Source organism: Anopheles funestus, chromosome 3RL, assembly GCF_943734845.2.
Source record: "Anopheles funestus chromosome 3RL, idAnoFuneDA-416_04, whole genome shotgun sequence".
Lineage (NCBI taxonomy): Eukaryota > Metazoa > Arthropoda > Insecta > Diptera > Culicidae > Anopheles > Anopheles funestus.
In genome coordinates, this window is record NC_064599.1 from 58,522,263 (window position 1) to 58,549,408 (window position 27,146).

A 27,146-nucleotide genomic window follows, 5' to 3' on the forward strand; every position below is an offset into this window, starting at 1 on the left:
CACATGAACGTTAGACTAGTAGTAGCAGATTAGATTTTAAAACGATTTTACTTCTACCACGATAAAGCATGAAAGTACAGTGAATATGTGAAATATGCCATGAAATAGAGTGGCACTAGAAATGTTACGCCAGTTTTACGGTACGGATTCGGCCCACCTAGCACCAATACGAATAATCACAATATCGCCGCTGGAAGAGAAAGGTCCCCCCCCACCGATAAGCTTCCCATGCGATAAGCGACTGCAGCCCTAACCTACGAAGCGTTGCGTTTAAAGACGACCCTTTTATGCTGCCAGCCAGGAGCGAATAGTACAACGAGATCGTGGATCAAAAAAGCGGTTGAATGCGTGCTTCTAGCTACAGGATTAGATGTTGGCCATCGTGCAGCATTCGCAATGCTTGCATGTGTGCTTGTGAAAGGATGATTTCTTATTGGTTCCGGTGTTACATACACACGACAGTGCTGTTTATCCTTACGCCCCCAACATGTTTCCCGCCCTTCTCCTTCTTCCCGTCGTTATCATCTAAGAGCACTTGGCCTCACTATTACCACCGGTTCCGGTTGTATACCGTCGTCGGGGGACGTTCGTATCGCGTTATTTTTTTTGCGAAACTATTCGTCCCCAAAAATGTTTGTGTACAAAACATGGTTTTCAAAAATCGTTGTATGAAATTTGCAGTTCTACTGCACGTCCTGTTTTTTCACCTGACCATACCGATTAGCAATGCAAATGTGATTATTTCTACGACTAGATGTTAATGAGACGATACTTAATACTTCGTTAATTGGTAGCATTCTGCGTGGGTAGCCTTCAACTTACTGCTAGGTATCCTAATTTCTATCATATTCATACACTGTCGGCATTATTGGCTGGAGTTTTTTTTTATTTCAACCGTACCAAATAGGAGGTATTATCGCAATATGGCGGGTAGTTACGTCTGATGGAATAGTTCACTGACGGAATGATGGAACGAAGCATCGCATTGTGATGATCGCTACAGCAGAGTTTATTTTTTTGGTGAATGATATTCATAAGCTTATTACTCGCACAATGCCAAACGATATCTTCATAGTTTAAATTTTACAAGGGACACACACACACAGACAGACGCACAATTCTTTCAGCTAACGTAATACTGCTGCATAATGACCCCAATCATGTTGCAATCAGATTGCCCTACGGTTTCAAATTTCTCATGTAAAATGTAGCAATTGCCATGTTGACCCAATTTCCTACCGAATACTAATGAATGGTGTGTAAAGTGTTTACTCTAACATGCCATGATAAGGGTTTGCAATATTTTGCGAATGGTGCGCACTAATGCGTTGTTTAGTTAGTGTTTAGTTTAGTAAAACTGGTGTCGATCGTCTACGAGAAGCTAATGATTGGGTAGGGTAAAAGAGTGTAATGTTTTTTTTCTGAGTTTTTGTTTCTTTAAGCTCATCACTATTGGTTGGTGGTCTATTACACGCTAATGCACGTGAACTGGAGTGCTGTAAATGGACGCGTCCAAAGGAAATAGAAGCACCGTAGACGGTATCGATCGTTCGAAAATGTCAACTCTTTATGCCACCCAAACAAGCGTCCTTTATTGGAAATCGAATTTCCTAATTCACATGCCACCTTTTTGATGGTATAAATAGCCACACAAAACAGGTCATTCCCCTGTTTGAACACCTTTATTAGTGTTACGCAAGGGAAAAAAAACACAACGTCCAAATCCAATGACGCGCGATTGAAGCTTACAGCGTTGGCTCGAAATGAGTCATGCTGAGGTAAACAATCTACCACAGCTAGTAGATTAGAATAGCATTAGTTTCGCAACGGACACTACCAGCAGAACGCCGAACCAGCTACTGTTGCCCAACGTGACCAGCGTAGCCCCGTTCTTGCCATCGTTCGACTTGGGTACGGCTGCAGGTGGAGTCACAGTACTTGTCGTCCGGTCCTTACTGTGCACCATCACCGTATCCATGCCGCTGGTGGACGTTCTGTCCGTCATTCGGTTATCCTCTTCCACGCTTGATGGTGGCGGTGGTGGTGGTGGAACTGCCGTTCCGCTCGCACCCGTAACCGGCATCTTAGGAACGCAGCACATGTCGTCGTGCTTCTCAAAACCCAATAAACATCGCGACTGCCTGTTGGTGACGGGCGTCTCAACACCGGCCTTGTTCAGATGGTTTAAGATCAACTTTTGCTGATCACACGGGAAATGACTTCCCTCGAGGTAGATCTGCTTCAGCTGTGGGCTTCCCTCCGTCAGCTGCATCGCATCCAGATCCTTCAGCTGGTTGTGGCCGAGTCGCAGGATCTGTAGCGACTTGAGCGGTGCGAACACTTTTACACTCAAGCTCGACGTCAGCAGATTGTTGTTGGACAGATCGAGCAGTTCCAACTCCGGCAGTGACACATCCTGTTCATTCTCGAGATAGTAAGCACCCACGTCGGAGAGTAGCAGGTGGCGCAATCCGTTCATACCCTTGAACCGTCCCAGCTCGATCGTACCATCGTTCGAGAGCTCCTTATTGCCGCTCAGATTAAGTATCTCCAGCTTTGCCAACCGCGTCAGATTGGTCACATCGTGCAGGTGGTTCGAATCGAGCATTAGCTCCAGCATGGTCGTAGTGTCGCGCGTCTGATGCACGATAATGCGCGTGATTTGATTGTCCGACGCGTACAGACGCTCCAGCTTCGCGGGAATGATTACCGTGCTGAGGTTTGTGTTCGGTACACTGAGCGACCGGAGATCGGGAAAAGCGGTAAGCAGTTCCTTTGGCAGATGCTCGAGCGTACTATCCTCGAAGGCCACATGCTGTATCTTGCCGATCGGTGCCTTAAATGTAACGCCCGTCATATTGGCGGTGTACATCACATTGCGGAATGCGCATACATTCTCATCGTCACGGATTTGGAGTACGCATTCAAACGTTTGACCGGCATCGATGGATGAAAGTGATAGCAGTACGGTACATAACAGGAACACAACCAGTTGGCTGAAAAGGATAAAAGGGATGAGAAAACATGATGAGAACTAAAAGCAATGAAAATACATATTTCCTTATGCTGCCAGCCAGTCACAAAACCTGGAAAATGTTCCAACACGGCACATGTGTTCGGTTTCGGTTTGAAAATTGTCGGTAAAATAAACATACACACGGACAACGTTTTACCGACGCCACATCAATCGCCAGCTATAGCTCAAATTCTAAATGATTCTCGTTTGACCCGGTCAAGTGTACATTGGGTGCACCACGTACTCCAGAAGCATAGTTCCCGTGACGATGCGGAATGTCCAAAAGCCACAGTATATGGGGAAAAAAATGCCACAAACGTTCCGAGATTGAGAATCAGTTGTACTAATCGTTTGCCCGCATAGACCGACGTAATATTTTCTAGAAGAAACTTCTTTTTAACAAAACATGGATCGAAATATCGTGTTACAAAAGCGATAAAAGCATCCAAACTGAATGTGTAAATATTGGACTTGAATATTCTATGAAGTAAACAGCATACTATTAGCATTTGCTGCGCGTCAAGCGCATCGAATAGAAATCATTACAAAATAAGACTTCAAATGATTGGACAACTTTTATTCCTCTTTTCACAACTTGATAAAGAAAAGAGTCAGTATAATCAAAGAGAAACGCAACGCGTAATCGTTATTGATTAAGGAAGAAAGCTTTCATCGCTTTGTGTGGCATAGTAGAGTGAAAAAGATAGTTTAGATAATTAAATAGATTTAATGCGAAAAGAGTAGGCTATTACTCTTGAAAAAGTGCACCAACTAAGTATACAAAAAAAAGGAATCGGTAAGTAACATTGCACCTAAAATCTTCATACATTTTCCTGCTTTTTTTCTCTTGCTCCTCCGGAAAACTTATTACCTACAGTGTTGCATTTTTTTTTGCTTTTCAATCCAGGAAGTGAGAAACAAAAACGCGAAACATAAAGAAATCTCCAGACACGGACGGGGTCGTAGGTTTCGGACACGTTGACACACGGCAAGCAACACGGCGATCGGAAAATCCTAGACGTCGGCGCGGCTTTTGAAAACCAAAACACACCGTGAAAACGTGACAGCGTCCGAGCAGCCGTTGGGGAAGGAAAAATACCTTAACCGCGAGCAGTACGCAGGCGTGAAAATTCGTTTGCCTTTCCACGGCAATAGCCGGCAGACGGGACTATGTTAATGATAGGTGTGTGTCTGTGTCCGTCGAAGTGCAAGTATATACTTTGCAAATTAGCACTGAACTTCGAATGGATAGCTTCTTCCACTGTTCGTTGGCGTAGATACGTAGTCTTCTCTAGCCACCACAATGTCTACTGATGGGCAATAGGGTGTGCTACACTAGATAACTACCGATTTTATTATTCTTTCTTTCTATTTCATCACGCTCGCATACTAGAAACACTTGTGCAAATATCGACTATAACTGATGGATGGATCACTAAACACACTTACCAAGTTGTTTGTGGTATCATTTTTCAGTTTATTCTAACCAGATGCTTCTGCGGTACGTGCGATCGGGCGAGCGGTGCACTTACGTTCTGTTGGACGGTTCACTGTAGATTGGAGAGATGTTCCACTGTAACTGCCGATATAACCCTCCCCGTTTTGGTTAACGAAACTAACACACCAATGCAACGAACGCAGTTGCACGCAAACCAAGGTACCGGCACCACACTAGCTGCGCATGTGACAATTGTAGAACGTCATTTGAATCGTTGGAAAACGGTTTGCTGGAGTTGGAAAATCTCGTGAGGAAAATTAGTAACAAACAATGAAATACGTCTGATCGTATAGTACATATTCAGTCGACAAATTTCGATTCAAGGACCGGCGATCAAATCCCATCCGCAGGACTGAGAATACTGCGGGTAGTAACTGAAGTCAAGGAAAGCCACTAATGGCAGCCCAAGACCTCTTGAGATTGTAGCGCCAAAAAAGAAGAAGAAACTGAGCAGCTAACCCATATGTATTAAAAGCCAAATCGAACAAGCGATAAGAGGAATTAACCGCCCTAGAATGTAAAAGTAATTTTTCAATAGCCTCGCCTAGGATAATCGGTCGGCTATTCTGCATTGGGACTTCCAAATATCTGTTTTTTTTACAAAAACGACAAGCAAATATCGTGTATAAGGGCCTTACGCACTTCAAGCGTTCATTTGCTGTCAATGAATGAATGGGGAGTCTTCTTATTTTCTCCCCATTGTTTATAGACCAGATGAATCTGGTTCAATGCTCAAGTGAATAAAATCGGTATATTTTGGAACAAATTTTGAAATATTCCGAAGTTGTTCGTTTGGGAATTATATGAATGAACAAAACAACATCTCGATGAACATGTCAATTATAGCGCCGTAACTCTGCATTTTGATTCGTGAAAAAGGTTTGTGTAACATAATATCATACAAAATATTTGAAAATATTACCAAAAAAAACAAATGTCCAGTATAATGAAGCCTAAAGCACTTCAAGAGTTCATTAACAGAAACATGAACAGTTTTCACACAACTTGTACCATGTAAACAGTGCTTGAGTTCCAACAACACAGTTATCAAGTGCGCAATATAAACGCATTGACAGTTCAGAAAAATAAACAGTCAAGATACGGGTGCAACACACACATCTCCATGTTCAGATCATAAACGCCATGATGCGCTAGGGAACACGACGGAATCGCTGCTCCCATGTTTTTCGTGCGTAAAGTCGTTAGCGGTAGGTTTTTGGAACTGGTGCTGTGCTCAAGTGCTTCTGGTGTAAAGAAAATGTGTACATTGGAATTTGGAATTTGCTTTTCGTTGTAAACTTTGATCGAACCAATTGTTCAACATTCTGCACACCAAAGACAGACACACGTATACACACTCACTCAGTTTTTTTTATGGCGACAAAAGGTTTAAACCGGGTAAATCTAGCATTTGTTTTCTGTGTGTGCGTGTATGTGCACCTTGTCGCCCATTGTTGGTGAAGTTTTGAAAAAATCTGCAAAGTTCGGAGAAGCAGAATGGTCGAATCGGTGGGACAGAAATCAAACTCTTTGCTGAGAAAATGTGTGAAATGTTTGTGAAGTAAGAGAACGGCTATCGTTTCCAATATATGCGAACTGTCTGCCTTGCGATTTTTTGGTGGAAGTGATTCGTTGCAAGCAGGCGGCAAATAATTGTGTCGAAAAGTTATCCAGCAGAGTGTCGCCTGCTTCGATCGGGCCGTGGGGTGTGTTTGAGTTGTGTGTGGCGTGCGCAGACGGTTGGCTGGAAGAAAGAAGTTTTCCTTGAAACTGTTCCAGCAGAAAAAAAAGCGTTACTACAGTGTACCGGTCCAATAGTGCGTTAATGTTGCGCGTGTCAGTGTGTGTGTGTGTGCATAAACGAAATCTTCGATGCAATTAAAATCGCAACAGGCAAAACATCATTCATGCACATCTGTCTCCAGCGTACAGTGTGTGTGTACAAAAAAAGGGCAATAAAAGGTACAGCAGGCCCAGACCCCAGCCTCTTCCAAGCTGTAGCAGCAAGAGAACAAACCAGCCAAAGATACACACGCACACACCTTCACAGAGCAGTTCTGACTGTCTTCTCAGACTGGCTGCACAAAACAAAGGGAATTTCCCGTGAAAATCATCGCTAGAGGAAGACCGGTTCCACGGCAAGCCCTAAGGTTAAACTCCTTTTGAGCAGAATAGAGTTACGGGCGAATGATTATAATGTAACGCAATCGTAAATGAGAACAATACCGAATTAGCGAAAAGGAGCAGCATATGAAAATTGTTTCTGCTATTAAATGCTTTCGATTTCCAAACAAAATGTTTGACACCATTTTGGTATTTATGTTAACTAGAACAGGAAAAGCCAAAGCTGTTATCCAGATAACACAAATTTCGTTGGTGACCCCCCGCACGTTACCAATCCTAGAGAGAGAGAGAGGAAAAAAAGCATAAAAACAGTAACCATTGCCTGGAAAAAAAGGTAGCATGGCCTCCTGCGCCGTCGCCACTGGCACGGTATTGTTCCACATTAGCTCGTCGCATTCACCGGGCTCGCAGATGTACATAACAACAGTAGAAAAAATACCCTAGTACAAGCAATTTTAATGTTTCGAATTACTATTTTTATGTCTAAAACCAATAGACTTTACTAGTCCTTTTTCGTGCACAACGAATTAACGATTTTATAACAGAAAAACAATAATTTCCTCCTTGCTGTGTTGCAGCACATTTATGCTTATGTTTGTAGGTGTAGATTAGGTGTGTGGCTGTGTGTTTTTTTTTGGTTAGTTTTCCTGTTCGTGTGCATCTATGCGGGAGTGCCAGTCATCAGCAGTCTGGAAAAGGGTCTCCTGTATAACCGTGGAAATAGACGTAGAGAGACATTTCTCGCGCGACATTTCTCAAAAGTAGCTCAATTCTGCAAACAAAGCAAATCGCTCGGCGAGACATTTCTGTGCCTACTTCGTTGGAATATTTCTATGTGTTTCTATGGAAATGACGTTTCGATGCTGTTTTTTATATATGGACTTTTCATCGCATTTCATCGAATATTGACGAGAAATGTCGCGCGAGAAATGTCGCTCTACGTCTATTTCCACGGTAAGGGAGCAATTTGCTTCCTGTGGGGGGGTGATGAAGGGTCATAAAATTCTATTCCCCAAATAGCTTTTTGCGTTATAGTTATAGCATGTAAAACTACACATAAAAGTATATAGCAAATTAAAAACAATGATATAGTTTTATGCGACAAAACAAAGCGTTAATATGGGTGCGGTATGGTGAGAAGCTATGCTTAGAAAGGTAGAGTGAGTGAGCCTGAAGTAAGCGCATGTTTTGCAAAGCTTAAGCGAATAATAAATCTCGTGACATGAGTGTGACAGATAAAACGTTCAGCAATAGTATTAAATAAGTAGAAATAAATATGTAGAAAAAAAATAAATCAAGAATTACGCATTTCGACGGTAAAGTGAGTATGTGAGAACGCGGGAGTGTGAGCAAAGCCGCGCGACATGAAAAGGTGTGCGATGTGTGAGAACCCGTGTGAGAAGAATGTTTATCCGGAGTGAAAACAAGGACTAAATGCCACTGTTGAAAAGTTGTAAATATTTCAACGAAAGTGTGACAGTGGATAACACAAAATGACCGTGATAAAGTATTACTAATAAAAAAAAATTGTTCAGTTACTCTCGCACCTTCGTGGTATTTAACATTCCCGTAACACAAAGCCAAGTTGGGTCCTTTTTTTTGTTTCCGGTTCATGCAAGAAAAGAGGGCGTACTGCTGTTGGTGGTGGCTGGCTACCTCTTGGTGCTGTATCCCTGGCACTGGATGTCCTCTGCCTAAGTAGTGTTGGTGGCTACAGTGTGTGCTAGATTATTTCCAAGTGAAACGTATTGATTGTGTGCGTGCTCGCCCTTTGCAGGATAAGGGCAAATCACGTGCACTGTTAAAAGGATACGTGTAAACGAACGTGTACGAGCAGATGTGTGTATGTGTGTGTGTGTGTTTGTGGGTGCTGTGTTAAAAACGAAGGGTGTGCAAGTGAGATTGTGTGTTAAATTGTGAAGATCAGTATGTTTGTGTGCGTATTCGTGGCGTACGATAAAACGGAATATCCTGGGGTTTTCATGTTGTAAATTAAGTTTTTTTTTAGTTTTCTTTTATGCTGATCTTTTTTATTGTTTCTAATCATCGCTCTGGTGTAAACTTATCAACATGTTACATCGTTTCGGGTTTGTGTATTTATTGCAATGCAGTTTTTTTTAAATCTGTCTTCAATAGGAATAGAATAACAGTGTAGTGTGCAGTGTAAGGATACAAAAAGTGACAAAAAAGTGGGTGCAGTTTATGTGTGTATGAGTGAAAAGTCAGACACATCGTGCAAAAGGGAAGGAAGTGAATTATCCTAACGCAGGGTGAACCAAAAAAAGGGTGGAGGAACTTTCCTCCACAACATCTTCCAAAAAAAAAAACAAAACAGGAAGCGAATATTGGTGGTATTTTCTCGTGAAAATCTGTGTCCATAAAAAAGGGCTGTGGTTGCTCTTGTGTGGTGAAGGATCGTTTCGTACACCGCACCAACACACGAAGCAGCAAACCGGGTGGTTAAAGGAACAGCGCAGCAGAAGCACACAATTGCGCCGGCAATACTTTTGGGCCGGATGCATCACACCCACACACAGAAAGTTTGCACCACCACACGTTCAAACTGAAGGAAAATATCTTCAAGCAGGAAGGCAAACACACAGTGCAGCGCGCGCCCACGAGAAAGAGAAACTCTTCACCGCCGTCAGCTGTTGTATGAATTCGTCGTTCTTCCGTTTTACCAACCGAAGCGTTTGAAAGAAGTGAATTTTTGTGTAGAAAAAAAAACTAGCACAAAACGGATATTTTCAAGATGAGGTAAGTTTTGTAAAGGAGAAATACTGTTGAAGTAATTTTTTTTTAATAATTTTCCCCATTTAGTCCGCCAATCGCTATACTTCTGTTTGCTGCAGTTTCATTTTCCGGGACACTCATTCTAGGGTTTTTCCTTCTCTCGACACTCGATTATTGTGCGGGAAATTGAATGGAAGGGTAGGAAAAAAATATATGGGGCATCCCAATTAGTGGCTTTGGTTGGCTTTGGTTACGAACGAAACGTTTTGCTGCATCAGAGCCTGCTTATACCTTTTTTTATGATTTTCCTAACCGCATCCCTTTACCCATGCCTTACAAATGCAACGAAAGGTAGGAGAACGAGATTTCTGCTTATCTTCTTGGTAACAACGCTGGAATGATTTGCGGTGGTTCATTCATAATTTACGGCCTTGTTGCATTATACATTTTTTGAAATAATTCTTAACCGGTACGCGAATAGTTCTGGGGCAAAGATGCAATTAAGCCGCGGGAGTACCCGATGTAGCTAGAAATCCATTGAGACGTTGCTTTGTTTGAGTGCGATAAAAGACGGGGTGTTAAATTTATGATTATTTTGACCTACTTGGATGCAGGTTTTATTGACACAAGCTAGTGATAGCGCTATTTTCGTACATTTTCTATTGTTTTTTTTTTTAAATTAATTAGAATTGTTTTAATATGAATAGGATTCAATCAGCGTTGATTAATAAAGTAGAATATTTTCAGTTTCTTTTTTTCCTTATCGTATTTGTATGAATCATACCCAAAATTTCCCGTTGTGTCACTAATTACAAATTGTATTTTTTTTTCACCAATTCAGCAACAGAAACCCACTCTGACTGTTTGCTGATAAAGCCGGTTCTTTTGGTCACCCTTTTGCAGAATAACAAATAGAAAACAAAATTGCACACCCTAAAACGAAAATGTTTTAACGGGGCTTATGTAGCGCAAAAACGCACACACAAATATCAATTTTCACCCTTCAGATGGAAAATGTTCTGTTTCGCGCTCCAACCATCCTTACCGTTGGCCTTGACAATAAAATGCAATTACCGCTAAACGAGAGACAGAGGGAGAAAATCGATCGTTTGTAGAAGGTGTGTAACCTTTAGCAAAGTGCATAAGGTTGACACAGCCGGGGGTCGTTCGAATGTTTGATTTTGTGGGGTTCGGTCAAAATTGAATTGGTTCTAAAAATTAAAGCAAAACCGACCGCTTGGTGATGCGAGGCATAAGTGTGTTTTAGGAAAAATGAAAACGAAACCAATTTTTTTGGTTAGACTTTAATTTCTAGACGTTAAATCCTTGGAGGATATTCAAGCTAGAAGGGCACCGTTTCTCTTTGCTATCGTGGAGTTAAATATTATTGTACATTATTGTTATTGATTGTTGTCTCTTTCTTTTTTCTTACTCTACCAATAGCGAACAAAGTATTATTGGTGCTCGGGCCTCGGTCATGGTGTACGACGATGTGCAGCGGAAGTGGATACCGTCCGGCAGCTCGTCCGGATTGAGCAAGGTGCAAATATTCCACCATCAGCAAAACAACACGTTCCGCGTGGTTGGCCGGAAACTGCAGGATCATGAGGTCGTCATTAACTGCTCGATCATCAAGGGCCTGAAGTATAACCAGGCCACCGCCACGTTTCATCAGTGGCGTGATTCGAAGTTTGTGTACGGTTTGAACTTTTCCAGCCCGATGGATGCGGAAGCATTTGCCCGTGCCATGATGCACGCCCTCGATGTAAGTTTGTCCAAACGTAGAAAAAAAAACTATGTTCCGAATGTTTCGTAATTTTGGCTTCAATCTGTTCCAGGTTTTGAGTGGACGGGTTATACCCTCAGCGACGCTGCAAACGACCAATCCGAACCCGGGCCAGACGGCGTACGAGGAGGACATGGGCTATCGTACAATGACCCGTGAAGATGCGGCCATCATGCAGCAACAGCAGCAGATGACTAGTCAACCGCCGGGTGTGGGACCGCCACAGCAACCGCCCAACACGATACCGGGCCCGGGCGGTGGCATACTGTCCCCCCAGACACCCACATCTCAAACGCTGCCATCGCAAGCCACACAGCAGCAGCAGCAGCAGCAACAGACGCATCATCGTACAAACAGGTAAGGATGGCCTTCGGTAGTGGCCTCTTCAACTTCAAATTGTTGTGCATCGGATGCATTCTGCTCTGGCCCCACTCTCAGGCGGTGGAGATTGATGCTACTGAATTTCAACATCAATGAGTGGACCATCCACTTTAGCGGTTTGCTGTTGCGAAATTTTATCGCATTGAAAGAAAAACCATGAAGTAATGCCAGCACAGTTGCTGGCGGAATTGGAAGGCTTAAGATTTGAGAAAAAAAAGCTCAGTCCTGGGAGATTCGACAGATATTCGTCGATCGATCTGCAAATTTTTGCTCCGATTTTTTAGCTCTACAAATTGGATTGTTTTTGGGTTTTCGTGCCTAATTTATGACAGAGTCTCGGTTTATACACACGTTCAAATGGACAAGCAAGGGACATAGGCATAGAATATATGAGGAATTAATAAGACAAATTATTTGATTGGGAAAACTCCTGTGTAAAAATAAGCGTTATAGAACGTCCTCTATAACCACCGGGGCGGCCTGCGTCTTCTATAACCTGGTGGTCCATATGATATACGGCGCCGGTCCACACGGCAGGACCGGGTTCAAATCCCATCCGGACCATCCCCCCGTAGCAAGGACTGACTATTCGGCTACGTGGTAAAATAAGTCTAGTCAGCCAGAAATGGCCAGCGTGTGACCTGTATGGTCGTGAAAGCCAAGAAGAGAGAGAGAGAGAGAGAAAGAGAGAGAGAGAGAGAGAGAAAGAGAGAGAGAGAGAGAGAGAGAGGACCTCTTAAAAGCCATTGTTAAGACATAAAAATCGTAGAAAACACTGTCGACGACACCTTTTCTGATGAAGAAAACTGAGTAATCTTGGTTTAGAAATTAGTTTATTAGGAATAAAATTTAATCTGGAATATCGGCTAACTCTGCTTATCAACTTTTATGGAAAGTTAGTAACAGATAAGCTTCGAAAAGTCCAATCCCATGGAGAAATTCTAGTTGAAGGTACTCCACTACATTTGCCCAACTTTGTGTGTATGTCAATGGTCTTTTTGGACAGTTTTTTGTTCGCGCTTTTGCAAGCGTGTGCAAGAAACGTGCCCCATAGTGTTGACATCTTCCTTAATTAGTTACCAGGTCCCATGTGCACCAAGAAACACATTCCATTTTCCCATCGGTTTCTTCGGTTTACGTACAGGAATTGCGTCAGGAACGGGCTAACCATAGTTTACTCGCGGGCGTGGCATCCAGCACGGATCCCAAGCACGACCGTTTGCATGGTTTAGGTGCGACCGGAAGGATGGTAGCGTATGCCATGCCGATGGTACCATAACCATACTTGTGTCGGTGTATCTCCATAAAATATAGTTCAAACTTCTCACATACTGCTGGCGCATATACTGAATTGAGAAATGTGCATATCATATCTGACCACAGCCACTAGCTGTATAGCCGAGATCGGTGTTCAACAACGGGCAGTCCTATTATCCATTGGAGCGTTTATGAGCTGTTGCAAGGTACGCTATCCACACCCGCAAGCGAAATAAATAATCCGGCCGGGGGTTGTTTTGTTGTTGCTGGTGGTTCCACTTACTTTGGGACGCGAGCAATGTGTGCATCGTGCACACTCCACACACATGTTTAATTGCTATCTCTCGACCGGATACGGTGCATTCCATTGGTGCAGATGCATTTTTTTTTGCTGCCCTCGCGGTATGTGAGAGATATAACGTTGATGGAAGTGTTCTTCAGGAAAGAAGTGTTCGAGCGAAAGATTTAATATGATGAATTAATGATTTTTAACACCATCTTGTTTTGGTATTTTGGTGTGTTTTATTACAAAGCAAGGTGCACATTGTTTTATAGCACCAGTTGAGAATAACTTAATCGCAAACAGTAACATGCAAGCACATCTTATGTGAAAGTGTTCGGAGAATGATTACACTTTCCGATTTGGTGCCAAGTACGTTTTCGGGCTAGGAAAGCATCAATGTGAAGGCCTATAATATTGCAGCTTACTGCATGCCATCAATCGGATGCCTCCATAAAAGATTGTGTGAGCATCATCTCAACCGGAACCGGAACACAACACCAGGCACAAGAAAAAGGGGGGGTATCGTTTGCCGCCTACTGCTCAGGGTTCGGCAAAAGACGCGGCAAAAGAACGTACGGTGTAATCGTTTTATTAGTGTTATTTGCTTCCCATTTGGGCGGCAGGAAGAAAAGTGGCATGAACGGCAAACCTTTCGACAACAACCTACTCGACCGCTGGACAAAGAAAAGGGTATGAGTGATTGCCGCGCGGGTTTACTCATCTTTCCCAACGATGGGTGTCCATCGATGTGGATGGGTAGTGTTTACCGGTCCCAGCCCCATGCTCCACAATTATGATTGAACGGTGAAGGGGAAAAGCATTTTTCCTCAATCCACTTACAATCTCCGCTGTGTCCTCTATAACGCTCGAGTACGGTCTGGTACGGTTTTGCTCTCTTCCATTACTGATGCGAAAGATGTATACGTTGAGTTCAGGTCTGGCACGGTTTCAACACTTGTGGTATTCGCCGTTGTATGATGATGCTATCCGGATCATTCTGGAAATGATCCGTACCCACCGTATCAGAAGGCGCCCAAGGTGACGACCTTTAATGGAGGTGACGTCTGGCGGTGACAACGACAGGGAACAGATTAGTTTGATTTGATACGGCAATTGGTGGATGGTTTTGCATTTTTTTAGTGCAGTTGCGAACAAAAAAAAACAAGATCGAGCATTGGCCACGGTGAGTCACCGTCGGAATTACCATGTGAAATATTTGATGCACATAGCGCCCAGTAAAGTGGAGCTCATGAAGTGCATATAATGGAGAATTTTTTTACAAGGTTCTAATGATCAGAAGGGATGTGGACTATTCTCTCTAAAGAAAGAATCTCATAAAAACTTGTATTTAAAAACAAAATTTGCTCCCCTACTGGATGTCTATGCATTTTCGCCTCACCAAAATCAGGAACTATTGTGTGTGGTCAGCGAAACAAGAGAAATAAATTGAAAATTTGGAAAAGTGGTCTCTAGTGCTTCCAGCTTTACTTTCGCGGCTTGTTATTTCCATCAAATCACGTTTTTTTATTGTGACTCGTCATCAAGAATGATGCAGTTCTATCGGGGCTCTTTTGCGTTTGGTTTATTGTCAATCCTGTACTCTAGTCGTTTACTCTGCGTTCTGGTTGTGACGGTTGCAGATTGTCCATTCAACGGTCCCTTTAGACGGCTTTGTCTGACAGAGATGATGCCTCTTGGAAATTTGTTTTTGGGGGGAGTATCTTTGGTTCTTGAGTTCTTGAGTTCCGCGACTATTCGTCTAGCCCTTATCACATCTTGGCCGTAACATACACTTTCTTGCTGTGTGTGTGTGTTGTTTGGCAAGAAGAAAAAAAAAACTTCCCAATCGTGGCTCCCAGCTCGAGTAGTAGTATAGGATCGTTGAACTTTCACTTATCACTCTTGAGACGTAGGTTGCGCAGTAGCTAACAGTAGCGCACGAGAAGGAAAAGACATCTCTGCTCAAATGGTGTAGGCAATTTCTTGTCTCCCTTTTCTGTTCACTGCCGCTTGCCTGCTAGAGTTCCATAAATGGAACGTTGATACGGTCTGTTCCTTACTATAAGAACGTTCAGGCACAGAAGACACCATGCTGCTGCAGACTGCAGCTTGGTACTTGGCTCTTGGTTGATTTCTCAAGGGGAAGATGAACACACTAACCGCGCGCTAGAGATCGAAGATTGATTGAAGAAATTAGAGCAAAAGCGTGCATGTATGTGGGGGAGATATGCCCACGGTGTGTGCTGTGCGTTATCGAGTGGAATTTATTCGAGTTTTTGTACTACGTTTCTTTTATCGTTTATCGGGATTATCTAACTGCTACCTCCCATGCAATTATGGATGGTTTTTTTTTTGTTGGTAGACATGTGTTTTTCGTCTTTTGGCTTGTTGGGCTCATGACTCTTTTACAGCTGGTTCATTAGCTTTAATCGATCGTTAATTATAAGCGCTTTATTCGTTTTTCGTGAGATATATGTCTAATAGAGATGACCATTGTCAGCAGATTGTTTTAATTGCATTGAAGACTAAGAGCTTTTGATGACTTTATCATATTGAAAGAGGGACATACCGGGTATCTTCGTCTTTTTTCCAGATGAATTCCCTAATATGCTGGAGAACACAAGCGCTTGGTGTGAATTCTTGGTGCTGATAAAGAAATTAGCATTAGTATTTTTGCTTTGTCTCGTGCTTTATGGTTTCTCCTCAATGTAGACGAATAAATTAAATACGCACCAATGTTCTAGGTGTATCTGTTAATACGGACAGATACGTCCAGATTCCACGCGTGTATGGCACATGCGCAACATATTAACGATAAACAACAAAACAAGCGCAAGTGAATTATTTCCAACTGGTTTCGCCACTGTCGAACGTTCCAGCTGGCGGCGAACAGAAATAGCGAAGAGAGCGAACCATAAATTCAATTTACCATTTCACACTCTCGATCTTCCTCAATCAGTGGTTAACACTACGCCACAACTGTGCGCGCGATCGTTCGCACTCTTTCCTGCGCGCCTTCACGCTGATGTGTTTTTATGCGTACACGCGCCTACAAGATATGGTTGGCCACACCGATCTAATCAGCATACAATCAGCACGCGTCTTTCACCGGTCCGGTGCGTCTGTGGCACAGTGGCCTGATTATGTGGATGCGTAAAATGGTGGTAAAAAGTGACATTATGGTCGTCTAGAACGCTGGGCCGCAAACTGTAATCGGGGTGAAGGATTCATAATTTCTCAATGAATTCATTGGTCAATTTGGCGTATGCGTATGTGAGTGCGTGTGGCCTTGAATTCGCGGGCCTATAGGTGTATAATATGCAAATGGCGATTCTCGAAGGACGCGCCCGGTGTAATGGCGCGGGGTGGTTAGGAAAATGGATGCCATCTTCCATTCCCGGGTGTGCAATAAATAGCGTGCTAAAGAGCATTAACACGGTTCGACGGTCTCCTGGCAGGAGAATTTTTTATGGGCAAAGCGTTAAGCACACGCAGACTTACGTAACTTTTCGAACGTCATTAGAATTAATGTAATAAATTTACAGGTATTCGAATGCTTAAGCTGTTTATAGCTCAGAATGCTTGTAACACTAGCCGTGACGGCAACACACTGTGTAGTGTTTCTGCAAGTGTTCGCAACGCCTGGAAGTATGCAAACATTTCTTTTTAGATTATATTGATAATAGGGCAAAAAAGCTTATATGTTGTGGAACAAAACAATTGCATACTTTCAGGCGACAAGAAATATAATTTCTCATTGAGTTGCTGGCTTTTGTTTCACATTTTTGTTAGTAATATTTGTTGTTTAATGTTATTGTATTGTTGCAAACGCTCCTTTGCAGCATTTTGCTATTGCATTTTGATTCAATATTTATTAAATTATACATTAATGAGCATTTTTAAAATACGTCATATCATCTGCATTCTGTATTAGCTGCTTTATTGCAAATTAGCTATGATAAATATATGATCAATCGCTTGATACAAAGAATGCCGTTTGTGTAGGGACACGTGTGCTTCGCGTCTGTATATTTCCCTTCCATCAGTATTTCAAACCGTATATGGAATGCAATACTCGACGTGTTTTTTGTTGTTGTTGCTGTAGTACTGAAAGCTGCTCCTCATATTATCATCATCTGTTAATGGCTGTTGTTGAACCAGTTTCTCGCTTGTTTTGTTACAGTTTTTTTTTGTGTGCTTCTCTCTAAGGGATTTGTCCATAACCGCTAATTGGCCTCACTGACAGTAATACTCGTGAGTGTGGTTTTGCATATTCGTTTTCTGCCACGGTCCAGCGTGGTTTGTTCAATACTTTCTTCCGGTTTATGGTTTCTTTTTTTCGCTCGTCTGAATGGTGTTAGGTATTGTATTTCATGAAGGATAGGGGAAAAAATGGTGTGTTTACATTGATCCAATTGAGGGTCACCTTTAGAACAAGTTTAGTGAGTAAATTGTTTTATGTCGAATATTGCTAAAGCTATCTTTTGTTTTAAATTTAACATCTCTATAAACTCCCTAGTTAAAGAACTTGACACTATATTATATTAGAAATTGATTGCATCGTTTATTGCTTAAGTAATTCTCCCTATAAAAAAAGTCCCTTCCGTTGGTAAATATGCCCAAAATTGAATCACATTCAATTATACCCCCAATTAAGGCCACAATTTTGTCACCGAACTACCGATATTCATCGATCGATTAAGGCGTGGTAAGGTCTCGGTTACTTTACATCGGTTCTAGTGAATGATTCGCTTTAAGAGGTCAGTAGTTACTAGTGTTGGGTCAAGAGCGAAAGAGGTACCTCAATCGCTCCGCTCATATTACTGTGCGCGCTCCCGCACAGCCTACGGGAAAAAGAGGTAGCTCCGTACGTAGCGCTACGCACAGGAGTGATTGTGCGATGCGCTCCCATTTGAAAATTTCATAAGGCCTTGACTTGGCATTTTTTTGGGAAATTTAGCAAATTTTTATAAATGTGATATATTTTAATGGGAATTTGTTGCAATAAGTTTCTTTTCACTTAAATAGTGCTTTAAATTAAAAAAAGAATAAAAAATCAGAAAAAAATTTAAAAAAAAATTTTCAACTCGAAAATTTCATAAGGGGTACCCCTTGCCATTTTTTTGAGAAATTTTTGCAAAAAAAATTAAAATGATTTATTTTGATGCCAATTGGTTGCAATGTGTTTCTTTTCACTCAAATAATGCTTGAAATAAAAAAAGAGTGAAAAATAATAAAAAAATCTAAAAATTCAAAAAAATGAAAATTTGGTAAGGCTCATTTTGCACCAAGTTTTGTCTATCTTGTCTTGTTTTGTCTTGTCTGTATCAAACGGATCGCCAATCTTTAACCCGTGGTCGATAGTTGGCATCAATGGCTACATTTTCTTCTTGGACGGTCATGCCCTCAGATGTCTGCGTCAGAAGTTATTCGAGGAACCAAGTTCCTTACCCTGTTTGAGAAAATGTAAAATTTTCCTCATTTTTGCACCAAGTTTTGTCTATAACTCGGTCGGTATCGAACGGATCGTCAATCTTTAACCTGTGGTCGATAGATGGCACCAATGGCTACATTTTCTTCTTGGACGGCCATGCCCTCAGATGTCTGTATGTCTGTATAGATGTCTCAGATGTTTTTTTATAAATATGCCAATCTCCTAAGGCTATATAGCCTTACACTTTTTTTAAAAGTAATATCTCAAAATTAAAAAAAAATTGATATATTTTAATGCTGCAACAAGTTTCCTTTCACTCAAATAATGGTTTAAAAGAAGAAAAGAATAAAAAATACCAAAAAAAAAATTCAACTCGAAAATTTCATAAGGCTTACCCCTTGCCATTTTTTTGAGCAATTTAGCAAAATTTAAATTTTTTTTTATTTTAATGCGAAATTGTTACAAAAAGTTTCTTTTCACTCAAATAATGCTTTAAAAGAAAAAAAAGGATAAAAAATAACAAAAAAATAAAAAAAATTCTAAAAATTTGAAAAGTTCCAAAGGCTATAGCTAGTGGGTCAAGAGCGAAAGAGGTATTTCAATCGCTCCGGTCATCTTATTGTGCGCGCTCCCGCACAGCTCACGGGAAAGAGAGGTAGCTGTATCGCAGGAATCGCTCCTGCGTGCAGCGCTCCTTGTGGTGCGAAACTTCGCTCCTGGGAGCGGATCGCACAATCGCTCCTGTGTGCAGCGCTCCGTGTGGAGCTACCTCAAGCGCACCGCACACTTTAGAGAGCGAGAGCGATGCGCTCCGCTCTTGCAAAAGAGCTACTTGACCCAACACTAGTAGTTACATTCCCTTCATTTTCTGTGACACAATCGAACGATTTGTGGTTAAGTTTTGTGGTGCCACTTGTAGTTGTGTGAGAGCTTAAATTGGGACCTGTTTGTACAGGTTTCGTGTGTTCCTCAACATGAAAAAATGGAGATGCGTAGTTTATAAGTGTGTCCGAATTATTCTCAAAGCATGAAGAACACCGTTCTTTTTGTGTCTTTAGGCACACATGATGCGAATGAGTGTTCCGTCGTGTTTGCGGAACTGTTACTGCCGCTTGCATACAACGCCATCTCAATTGAATCAACTCGGGAACAAAATTGTTGCTCAGAAGCAAAAGGCATCAAAAAAGAAAAAATTACTTCCGCGAATTAGCTTTACTTTCACGCTAGATAATTTATCTCGTGTTTTTTTTGCCTCTGTTCCGTCGTCGTCACATCATTACAGCAAATACCCGAGGTTGTTGGGGTGTTTTTTTCTCCTGCGTCTTCTTCCCGATTTACAATGGATAACCTTTTTCCCTTGAACGGTCGGAGTATGTAATGGTCTCTTGTGTGTTGATTGAAAAATTAGCCCTTCACGCGCGCGCCACGCCAATGGATGTTGCTGTAGCTAGACTGGGAGCATTTACACCACATTGGAAACTTTGGACGTTGTTAGGTGATGGATTTTGTTGTTGACGTTTGTTACACTCCCTATCAAGGCTTTTTATCCGTGATCGTGCAACATCGTGCTAAAAAGGTCTGTGTGTGTATATGTGTAGTGGGCATTGTCTTATCACACGCATCATGCCGTATCGCTATTATCATGCCTGCTTGCGATACTGAAAAAGGAACAGATTTTTGTTTCCGATATGTCTGAAAGAACCCCGGTTAGTTGACGCATCGGATAATGGCTTGTAATTTGAGGCGTGATGAAGTAACTTTTACTTACACGGTATTGAAGTTTCTGAAAAATGTGGTTAGTACACTAAGGGTGGAAGATGAAAAAGATGAACAGAAATGCGTTAAAAGAAGTAATAACAATTTGTTTTGTTTAGTACTTTTTTTGTGATTCATTGAAATAATACCCACCCGTAACAGTCTGACTAACGATTAATCGACTAAGCATGCGTACATGCTTTTCGCGTTACGCGCGGGAAGTGAGGTAAAACATGCCACCGTTGTGTTATTGCAGGAAGTTGCCGAACTACCACGAAGACAGTAAGAGGCACGCAAGTAATGTATGGCATCTTAATAGTGGCAGACACAGCCCTACACTCACTTCTGTTCACTTGGCGCCAAGGAAAATGGGAAGCAATAATTGATGGATCCATCATCCAACGTGCGTTGGATATGGTTTTGGAGTGAAATTTGAAACATTTTACTTATGCACACTCTCAGGGAAGTAATTTGGCGGGAAAGCAACTGTACGATGCGGTTACAGTCGCAATCCACGGTGTGTGGGGCACGGTTTTGCAGCACGATCTTTATGTTTCATCATGCAGCAGACACAAGTGCGTCTATTGTTGGTGTTGTGATGTGGTAAAAGAAGTCACAATTAAGATTAGACTGATTGCGATACATACATTGCGGTGTTTTGCTCTGGATTGCAATGTTATGCGAGCGATGTCTTGAAAACCCTGCTAGCCCATGCTATGGAGCTACCTTTCCACTGCTATGGGAAAATCGATAGCGATAAGATATGTGTCGAAAGATTAGAATAGCGAAACTGGCAAAAAATATAGAAATAGAGAGAAAGAGTTTGGTTATGATTTAATTGTTTTGTTTTGCCATACATGTAAGTAATATCCTGGGAATTCGCTTGAGTTGAGTATAGGTAACTTCAATTTTCATATCTTCATGCATATTAAGCACATTTCATTCATCATTCATCATTTAACCAGATGCAACTTTGGATCACTACATAGAGACAGTATTCTTAACTTCTAATATCTGGTCGCCGAAGTCTTGTTCGAAACTTCTAATGTCTAGTCGCTGAAGTCTTATTCGAAAGACTGTCGATAGTCTTTGTATGATAGTCTCGTGTTTAGTTTTAAGAAATGTTCTTAAGCTCTGAAGACTTAAAGGTCTTATAATAACCAGTAATTGATGCATGCCTGAGCTAGGTTCCTTCGTTCCACTCATGTGTGTATTCCAGATCATGTCATGAGACCTTAAGGTAATCGAAGATTTGGACTTGAAGAATATTTTCCAATCTGCAAGACATAAATACTGATAATTTGAAATATTTCAATATGACAGATTTTCCTTTATTTTGCTTTTAACCTTGAAGTTACTGAAGTAACTGGCAAACATTATTAGACCACATGCTTCACATTATGCAACGCATCCCGAAGGTCATGCGGTCTTCAATAGCAGGACTTCCCATCGCTAAACGAACGGATATTGGATTACAGCAGAGAATGGACACTGTAGATTTTATGCTGGTCACCTCTGGGAAGTTTTCTCTGCCAGCCAACGTGCACTAATGCATCATAAACTGGAGCGAGCGAAAGAGAAAAAGATTGATGTTCTTTTGTGCTAGTCTGTACATTCAGAACTCTGGTCTACATAGTTCCCATGACGAACAGAGGCGACCTCCATAAGACGACCGTTGTCGTTTGTTGTTTGAGTTGCGTCAAATAGTAACGATGGGGAGTATGCTGTTTTTTCCTAGAATAATTAGGGAAACCTTTTGTGATTTAATTATGGTCTAGTTTTCGTTTTTCGTGCGAGGGCGTCCTGCTGCTGCTGAATGGTCTTTGAAGTGAAGTTTTCCTCGCTCGGCCAAATATAATTGTACCGCGTGTGGTGACTTAAACGAGAAGTACTCACCGCTTTTCTCTGTAGTTCTTTTTTGCTGCTGTTGTTGATGTTGTCGAGTACAGTAGACAATCTTCAAGCGTAAGCTTTAAGTACGCTCCGGTCCTAAGAAATGATTTATCTTTCGTCCAACCGCATAAGCCGCGGCACCATCATTCATCCTCTCCGCTTGCTTAATACCGTGGCTCTAGCTGTTTCTCAACAACTCTGCAACACATTGTGGCAGTTTGTGCGGTATGTCCAAGCCTCAACACACAAAAAACAAACTCAAGTTGCCACAATTAAAAACGTTTAAGCGAGCGTTGAAATGAAGAGGTCAGCAAAGTGAAAAAAAAAACGGAAGGAAAAAAAAAGCAACCAAAACGGAACCCAAAAACAATCCGATGACACAGATACCGGAACCAAGGCGCTCGTTGTTCTGTGTGTGCTTTTTTTGGTTACTTCCGTTGGAAAAAAGCTTCCCAGTGGTGCATTCATTATTCAGGGGAAAGTTCTTTCTAACTATTTTTCTACTTTGAATGAATTTCAACGCTCTCTCTACTTATCTTCCGTTGGAGTAATTTTTATCTTATAATTCTTATGGTAGAGTTGTGTGTTTCTTTACTGTTTTATTGTTACCGTCTTGCATTTTAAATATAGTAGTTGGTTTTAAATATTTAATGTTTAATTAATTTTATGTTTTTTTTCTTGTTTGTTCTATTAATTGGTTAGGTTTCAAGATTTATCACTTTATTGCTGTAATTGTCGGAGGTTGATGGTTTTACATAAATGTATTATTTTTCCTTAAGTTTGACACTTCTTGCTCTAAATACGTTCAAAACACTAGTAACCGACTGATGCTAAGTATAAAACAAAACTCATACCACTCGGTCCATGTTTACCATGCCAGGTTCTCGTTTCGTTGTTTGTGAGTGGTTCTCTTGTACACCGAACTTCTTGAACGACTCCGGAAGTGTACCACTTAAGTAGAGGGTAATGAACATCACACAGTGTGTGGTAGTGGGCTATTGCATTTGTAGCTCTCTCGTTCTTTCACTTTCCTCTGCAACTATTCTCGTTGCGGAGGAAAGGCGTTGATTGCCGTATCCTCTGCATCGCTAGCTGTCTGCATCTTCCGGACATTTTGCCCACGTACACTTCTTCCTATTCAACGATTGCAAACCCCCCTCTGCAATGGTTGCAGGCAAAGGCAGGTTACACTGTGTACGGATAACTTACTTTGTAGCTTACAATATTAACACCCAACAGTGAAAAGAGCAATGCAAAGTTGAAGCAAACATCAGATTTGTTGAATCCGGAGGTTTAGTTTCCATAAAATCTCTTCTGCGAAAAATTATGCAGCGAGAACTAGTTTACGTCCAAAATAAAGCATCGTGGCTTAGTTGGGCTTTTGCCGGTGTTGCATAGATTTCTGTTCAAAATCGTTACAGGGTTTTCTGGATTTAGTTCGGTTGACCTGTTTAACAACTTTTCCCTGTACTTGATTGTTTTGCAGAATGTTTTTTTTACTACTTGCACACTCTATTTTTGACTAGGTGCAATTGAATTCAACATGTCAGTTTTTGACAGCTTTTAAGGCACGAGTTTATAATCCCCGCGGTGAACACTTCTGGTGGTGTTGGTCGTTACATTCCTTCAAAACCCCTGTAACCAAGACAGTTTGTTGAAGAGAGCGGAATTGATTAAAATAATTCTTTTTAAGCAGTTCTTTGCGAAGTATAGCCGGAGATGGTTGTGCTTAAATCCGCTTTTAATGTGATTTTGTAAGTAAGCTTATGAGAAATACAAAAGAAATCCTCCGTATGCAAAACGCTTGCATATTGCGTGGCGACAAACTACTAGTCATGAAAACACATTGTACGCTCAACTCTTAACACCTGTGACAGCTCATAGCAGTACATCTTATCTGTTGAGGATTTTGCAATGCAACACAACATCCGTTTGCATGCCATCACACTAGTAATTTTCTCGGTAATCACGTATGCCGTAGCAATTGCACTATTACTCACCTCTCACTTTGCTCTGTTGCGTAGGGCGGAAGTTTTGTTGGAAATGCGTTCAAAGAAATCCTCAGTTTTGATCCGCTTTGCGTTATCAGCCTGTTCTGCTTGGTTTGTTCAAACTGCAGAATACAGAATAAATAGAACGAAGTTGATGACGTATTGCATGATGTGATGTTGGCACATCTTTTTATCAAAAATATGTCTGATAAGATATCGCTTTTAGCGCATACCTACCATATACATCCCTTCAATGGTTTGCAATATTTCATTTACTTCATTCTTCAAATTGATTTAGAATGTCAGACAAAATTTATTACCCTACGTTTGCCAAAGCAAATGATTCATTTTTTGGGTTAGAAATCTTACACACAACTATGGTAATGTCTTAAAACACTACTATCTCGTTTAGCGGGTTAATTATAAGAGTGTCGTTAATCGAAGAGTAAACACAATCACCGCATGTTTGGAAGTGGAGTTATGTTTCATTTCCGACCAATTTCCATGCCTCCCCTTCTATTACATTCCTAATCGTTTTTTTATGCGCCACTGGAATGAATACAGGCAATGAGCTGGAAAACAAGGGGGAGAAGGCAATCTCTTCCCTTTAATGAAGGGGTACTTGACTTAGTGCGTACAAGAGAGAGAGAGAGAGGGAGAGATGAAACAAACGATCACAAGAAGAAGAAAAAACACATCTGAAAAGAAGTGAACCCCAACCCCACAGCATTAAAAAGCATTCTTGTGCTGGTTTCTGTTGTGGTTGATTGTTGTGTGTAAATGGCGGTCGGAAAAGATCATACATCATTACTACTCAAACTCTGCGCGATGCTATACAATCAGGTCATTATTATGATATCTACTCGCTGGGGTCACCAAGCAGCTCCACTCCTCCAATCTTCTGTGGTTTGGATTTCGAATAATTTGGTTTTTATGTTTGTACGTCCAGAACAGAAGGCATAATGAACTATTTATCAAGTAAATGTAGGAAACAAAACCAAGAATTAATTATTTAGTTGCTAATATTTCAGATTGTACGGTGTCATTTTAAGTTCTATGAATCTTTGAACTGAATGAACGACTTTGAATCTCTATGCTGAAGATTCGTGAAACCTTCCAACCGGGAACTCGGTGTTGTATGTGGTAGCGGTGCTGGTCTCCTGTTCAATCGGTCTTCACATCTACACTTTAATTTTAGAGTATAAACTAAATTGCACCAGGATTATTCGACATACTCTGAAGCTCGCTGATCTTCTCGAATTTTCCCTGTTTGGGGATTACCTGTATTTATGTTCGGAAGTAGTCGTCTTTGTCTGGATAGTTTCCTTGAATGAAAAGATTCTGTTCTAAAGTGCTTTCCCTATGACAACTGCAAAATGTGCTGAAACAAAAAAAAAAACATTTAAAACTTACAAATGCTATACAAATAGTGACTAAATTATTGCTATTCATGATATCCCGCAGTTATCATCGTTGACTTAGTATGTAAATCAGATACATCTCGTGAATAGTTTTCCATCCTGACTGTTTGCCAACATTACGAGAGCCGAGTTTGTATGGAATTTTATTTTAAACTCCATCCCTCCCCAACTCTAGGAAATCATTTACTATTTGTGATTATGATAAATGAACTGCTAAACATGGCTTGACTATGAAAAGCCATGTTACTGCACCGTGCTATAAATCAACGTTCGAGTAAATCTCGAGCAACGGCGACACAAAATAGAAGTGGAAATGAACACACAACTTCTGCTGCTGCTCCATTCTACGATCCACTATGGTAGTAGGAAAGTAGGAAACGTGCATATCATCATCCAGAGAACGTCGACCGCTTCCTGTCCAATTGTGTGCCTCCGCGCCTTCCCTTGTGCGGTTCGAGAGGGTGCGATTGTAATTTCCTAAAGATGAGGAAAAGTGGGTCGCGTTCTAGCGAACACGAACGAAGAAAGCACAAGAACTACTACTAAAAACCACTCTCGCCAACCGGTGTAAATTCACTCACGGCTTACGGGCCTTTATGGGATGGTGGTGGCGAAAATTCCTACAGTGGCACATTACTTCTCCAGTACACTTCTTGCGGATTTGTGTGTGCTCTGAAGGAGACGCACCCCCAGCACTTGTGTACTTGTGTCTCGAGTACATTTCAACTTACTTCCATTAACTTCTCTATGTGTATTGTGTACTTTTTCTATGTCACCGCTCCAGAACTGAAGTTGTCCTATATTCGCCGTTGCGGCTCTCTTGTAGGATGTGTTGTTTCCTGTTTGTAGGAGTTATTTTTTTTTGCCTGAAAGAATCGTATTTTTTACAATATTTTTCTAGCTTTTTATTGCTATGCAAATGGGGGTCCATTTGTGGAGTGGTTTTTTCTTGTTTTGAGTTGAAGAGACGCTTTGTGAGAAGTGAGAAGAAACTGCATCGTGTATTAGTAGCATATTAACCCTTACTAGTGTGGATGGAAACAAATTTCTTCGGAGGTTATGGACCCCATTTCATCCTACTAAAGCATTCTTCATCATTCAAGCATCAATATTCCATTGATGCTATATATGTTCTGAATCTGTCTTTTATTCCCTCCCAAGGGGGAATATGTGACTCAATAGGCGGCTGGTTTTTCTGAGAACTCCTACAAAAGGCCCTCTGGTTCGTCGACTTTCTTCCCAACACGCATCCAAGAACATAAAAGAACTATTCTCGTTCGTCGTCTCACTTTCGTTTTGCCACGATTGTTTTTCTAACCTAATAAACAGAGTGCTGCTCAGTTTTCTCCAACCCCCCCCCCCCCCCAAAAACCAGATGTGTGGGGAAATTGGGGATGGAGTTAAACCAACATAGTGAACCTTTATATCCCCAACTATCTTGTCTTTCCTTGGTGTAATCTAAGAACCATTGGGTGGTGTGATCGGTAGGCTAACTATTGGAAGAGAATTTAGCCGGGTAATAGGGTCGGCATGAGATGTTATATTTGGGGGAAAAGAAAGACTTTCTTTAAATG

General features: G+C 41.4%; 2 protein-coding genes across 16 annotated transcripts in view; one reads left to right on the top strand and one right to left on the bottom strand.

Moving 5' to 3' along the window:
• Nucleotides 1–4: 4 nt before the first annotated feature.
• Nucleotides 5–4,608, bottom strand: LOC125767543 (uncharacterized). The gene is made up of 2 exons (XM_049434224.1): nt 4,466–4,608; nt 5–2,996 (listed from the first exon to the last, which is right to left on the bottom strand). Exons 1-2 carry the CDS (start codon nt 4,483–4,485, stop codon nt 1,805–1,807), a joined length of 1,212 nt encoding a protein of 403 aa, XP_049290181.1. The 5' UTR covers nt 4,486–4,608; the 3' UTR covers nt 5–1,804.
• Nucleotides 4,609–5,491: 883 nt separating this feature from the next.
• LOC125771098 (protein enabled) overlaps nt 5,492–27,146 on the top strand; it is a 36,245-nt gene continuing 14,590 nt past the window's right edge. For 4 of the 15 annotated variants that reach the window (XM_049441325.1, XM_049441338.1, XM_049441339.1 and 1 more), the window contains exons 1-4: nt 5,617–5,722; nt 8,775–9,395; nt 10,815–11,136; nt 11,210–11,514. In XM_049441325.1, coding sequence (XP_049297282.1) covers nt 9,391–9,395; nt 10,815–11,136; nt 11,210–11,514 — 632 coding nt within the window. In that variant the 5' untranslated portion in view covers nt 5,617–5,722; nt 8,775–9,390. The other 11 variants (XM_049441337.1, XM_049441336.1, XM_049441326.1 and 8 more) reach the window with 11 other exon arrangements.

Excerpts from the sequence above, each read along its gene's own strand:
- LOC125767543 (XM_049434224.1), bottom strand. The coding sequence starts at position 4,485 with ATGATACCACAAACAACTTG. Across the intron at positions 2,997-4,465 it reads ATGATACCACAAACAACTTG|CCAACTGGTTGTGTTCCTGT; the intron begins GTAAGTGTGTTT and ends TATCCTTTTCAG.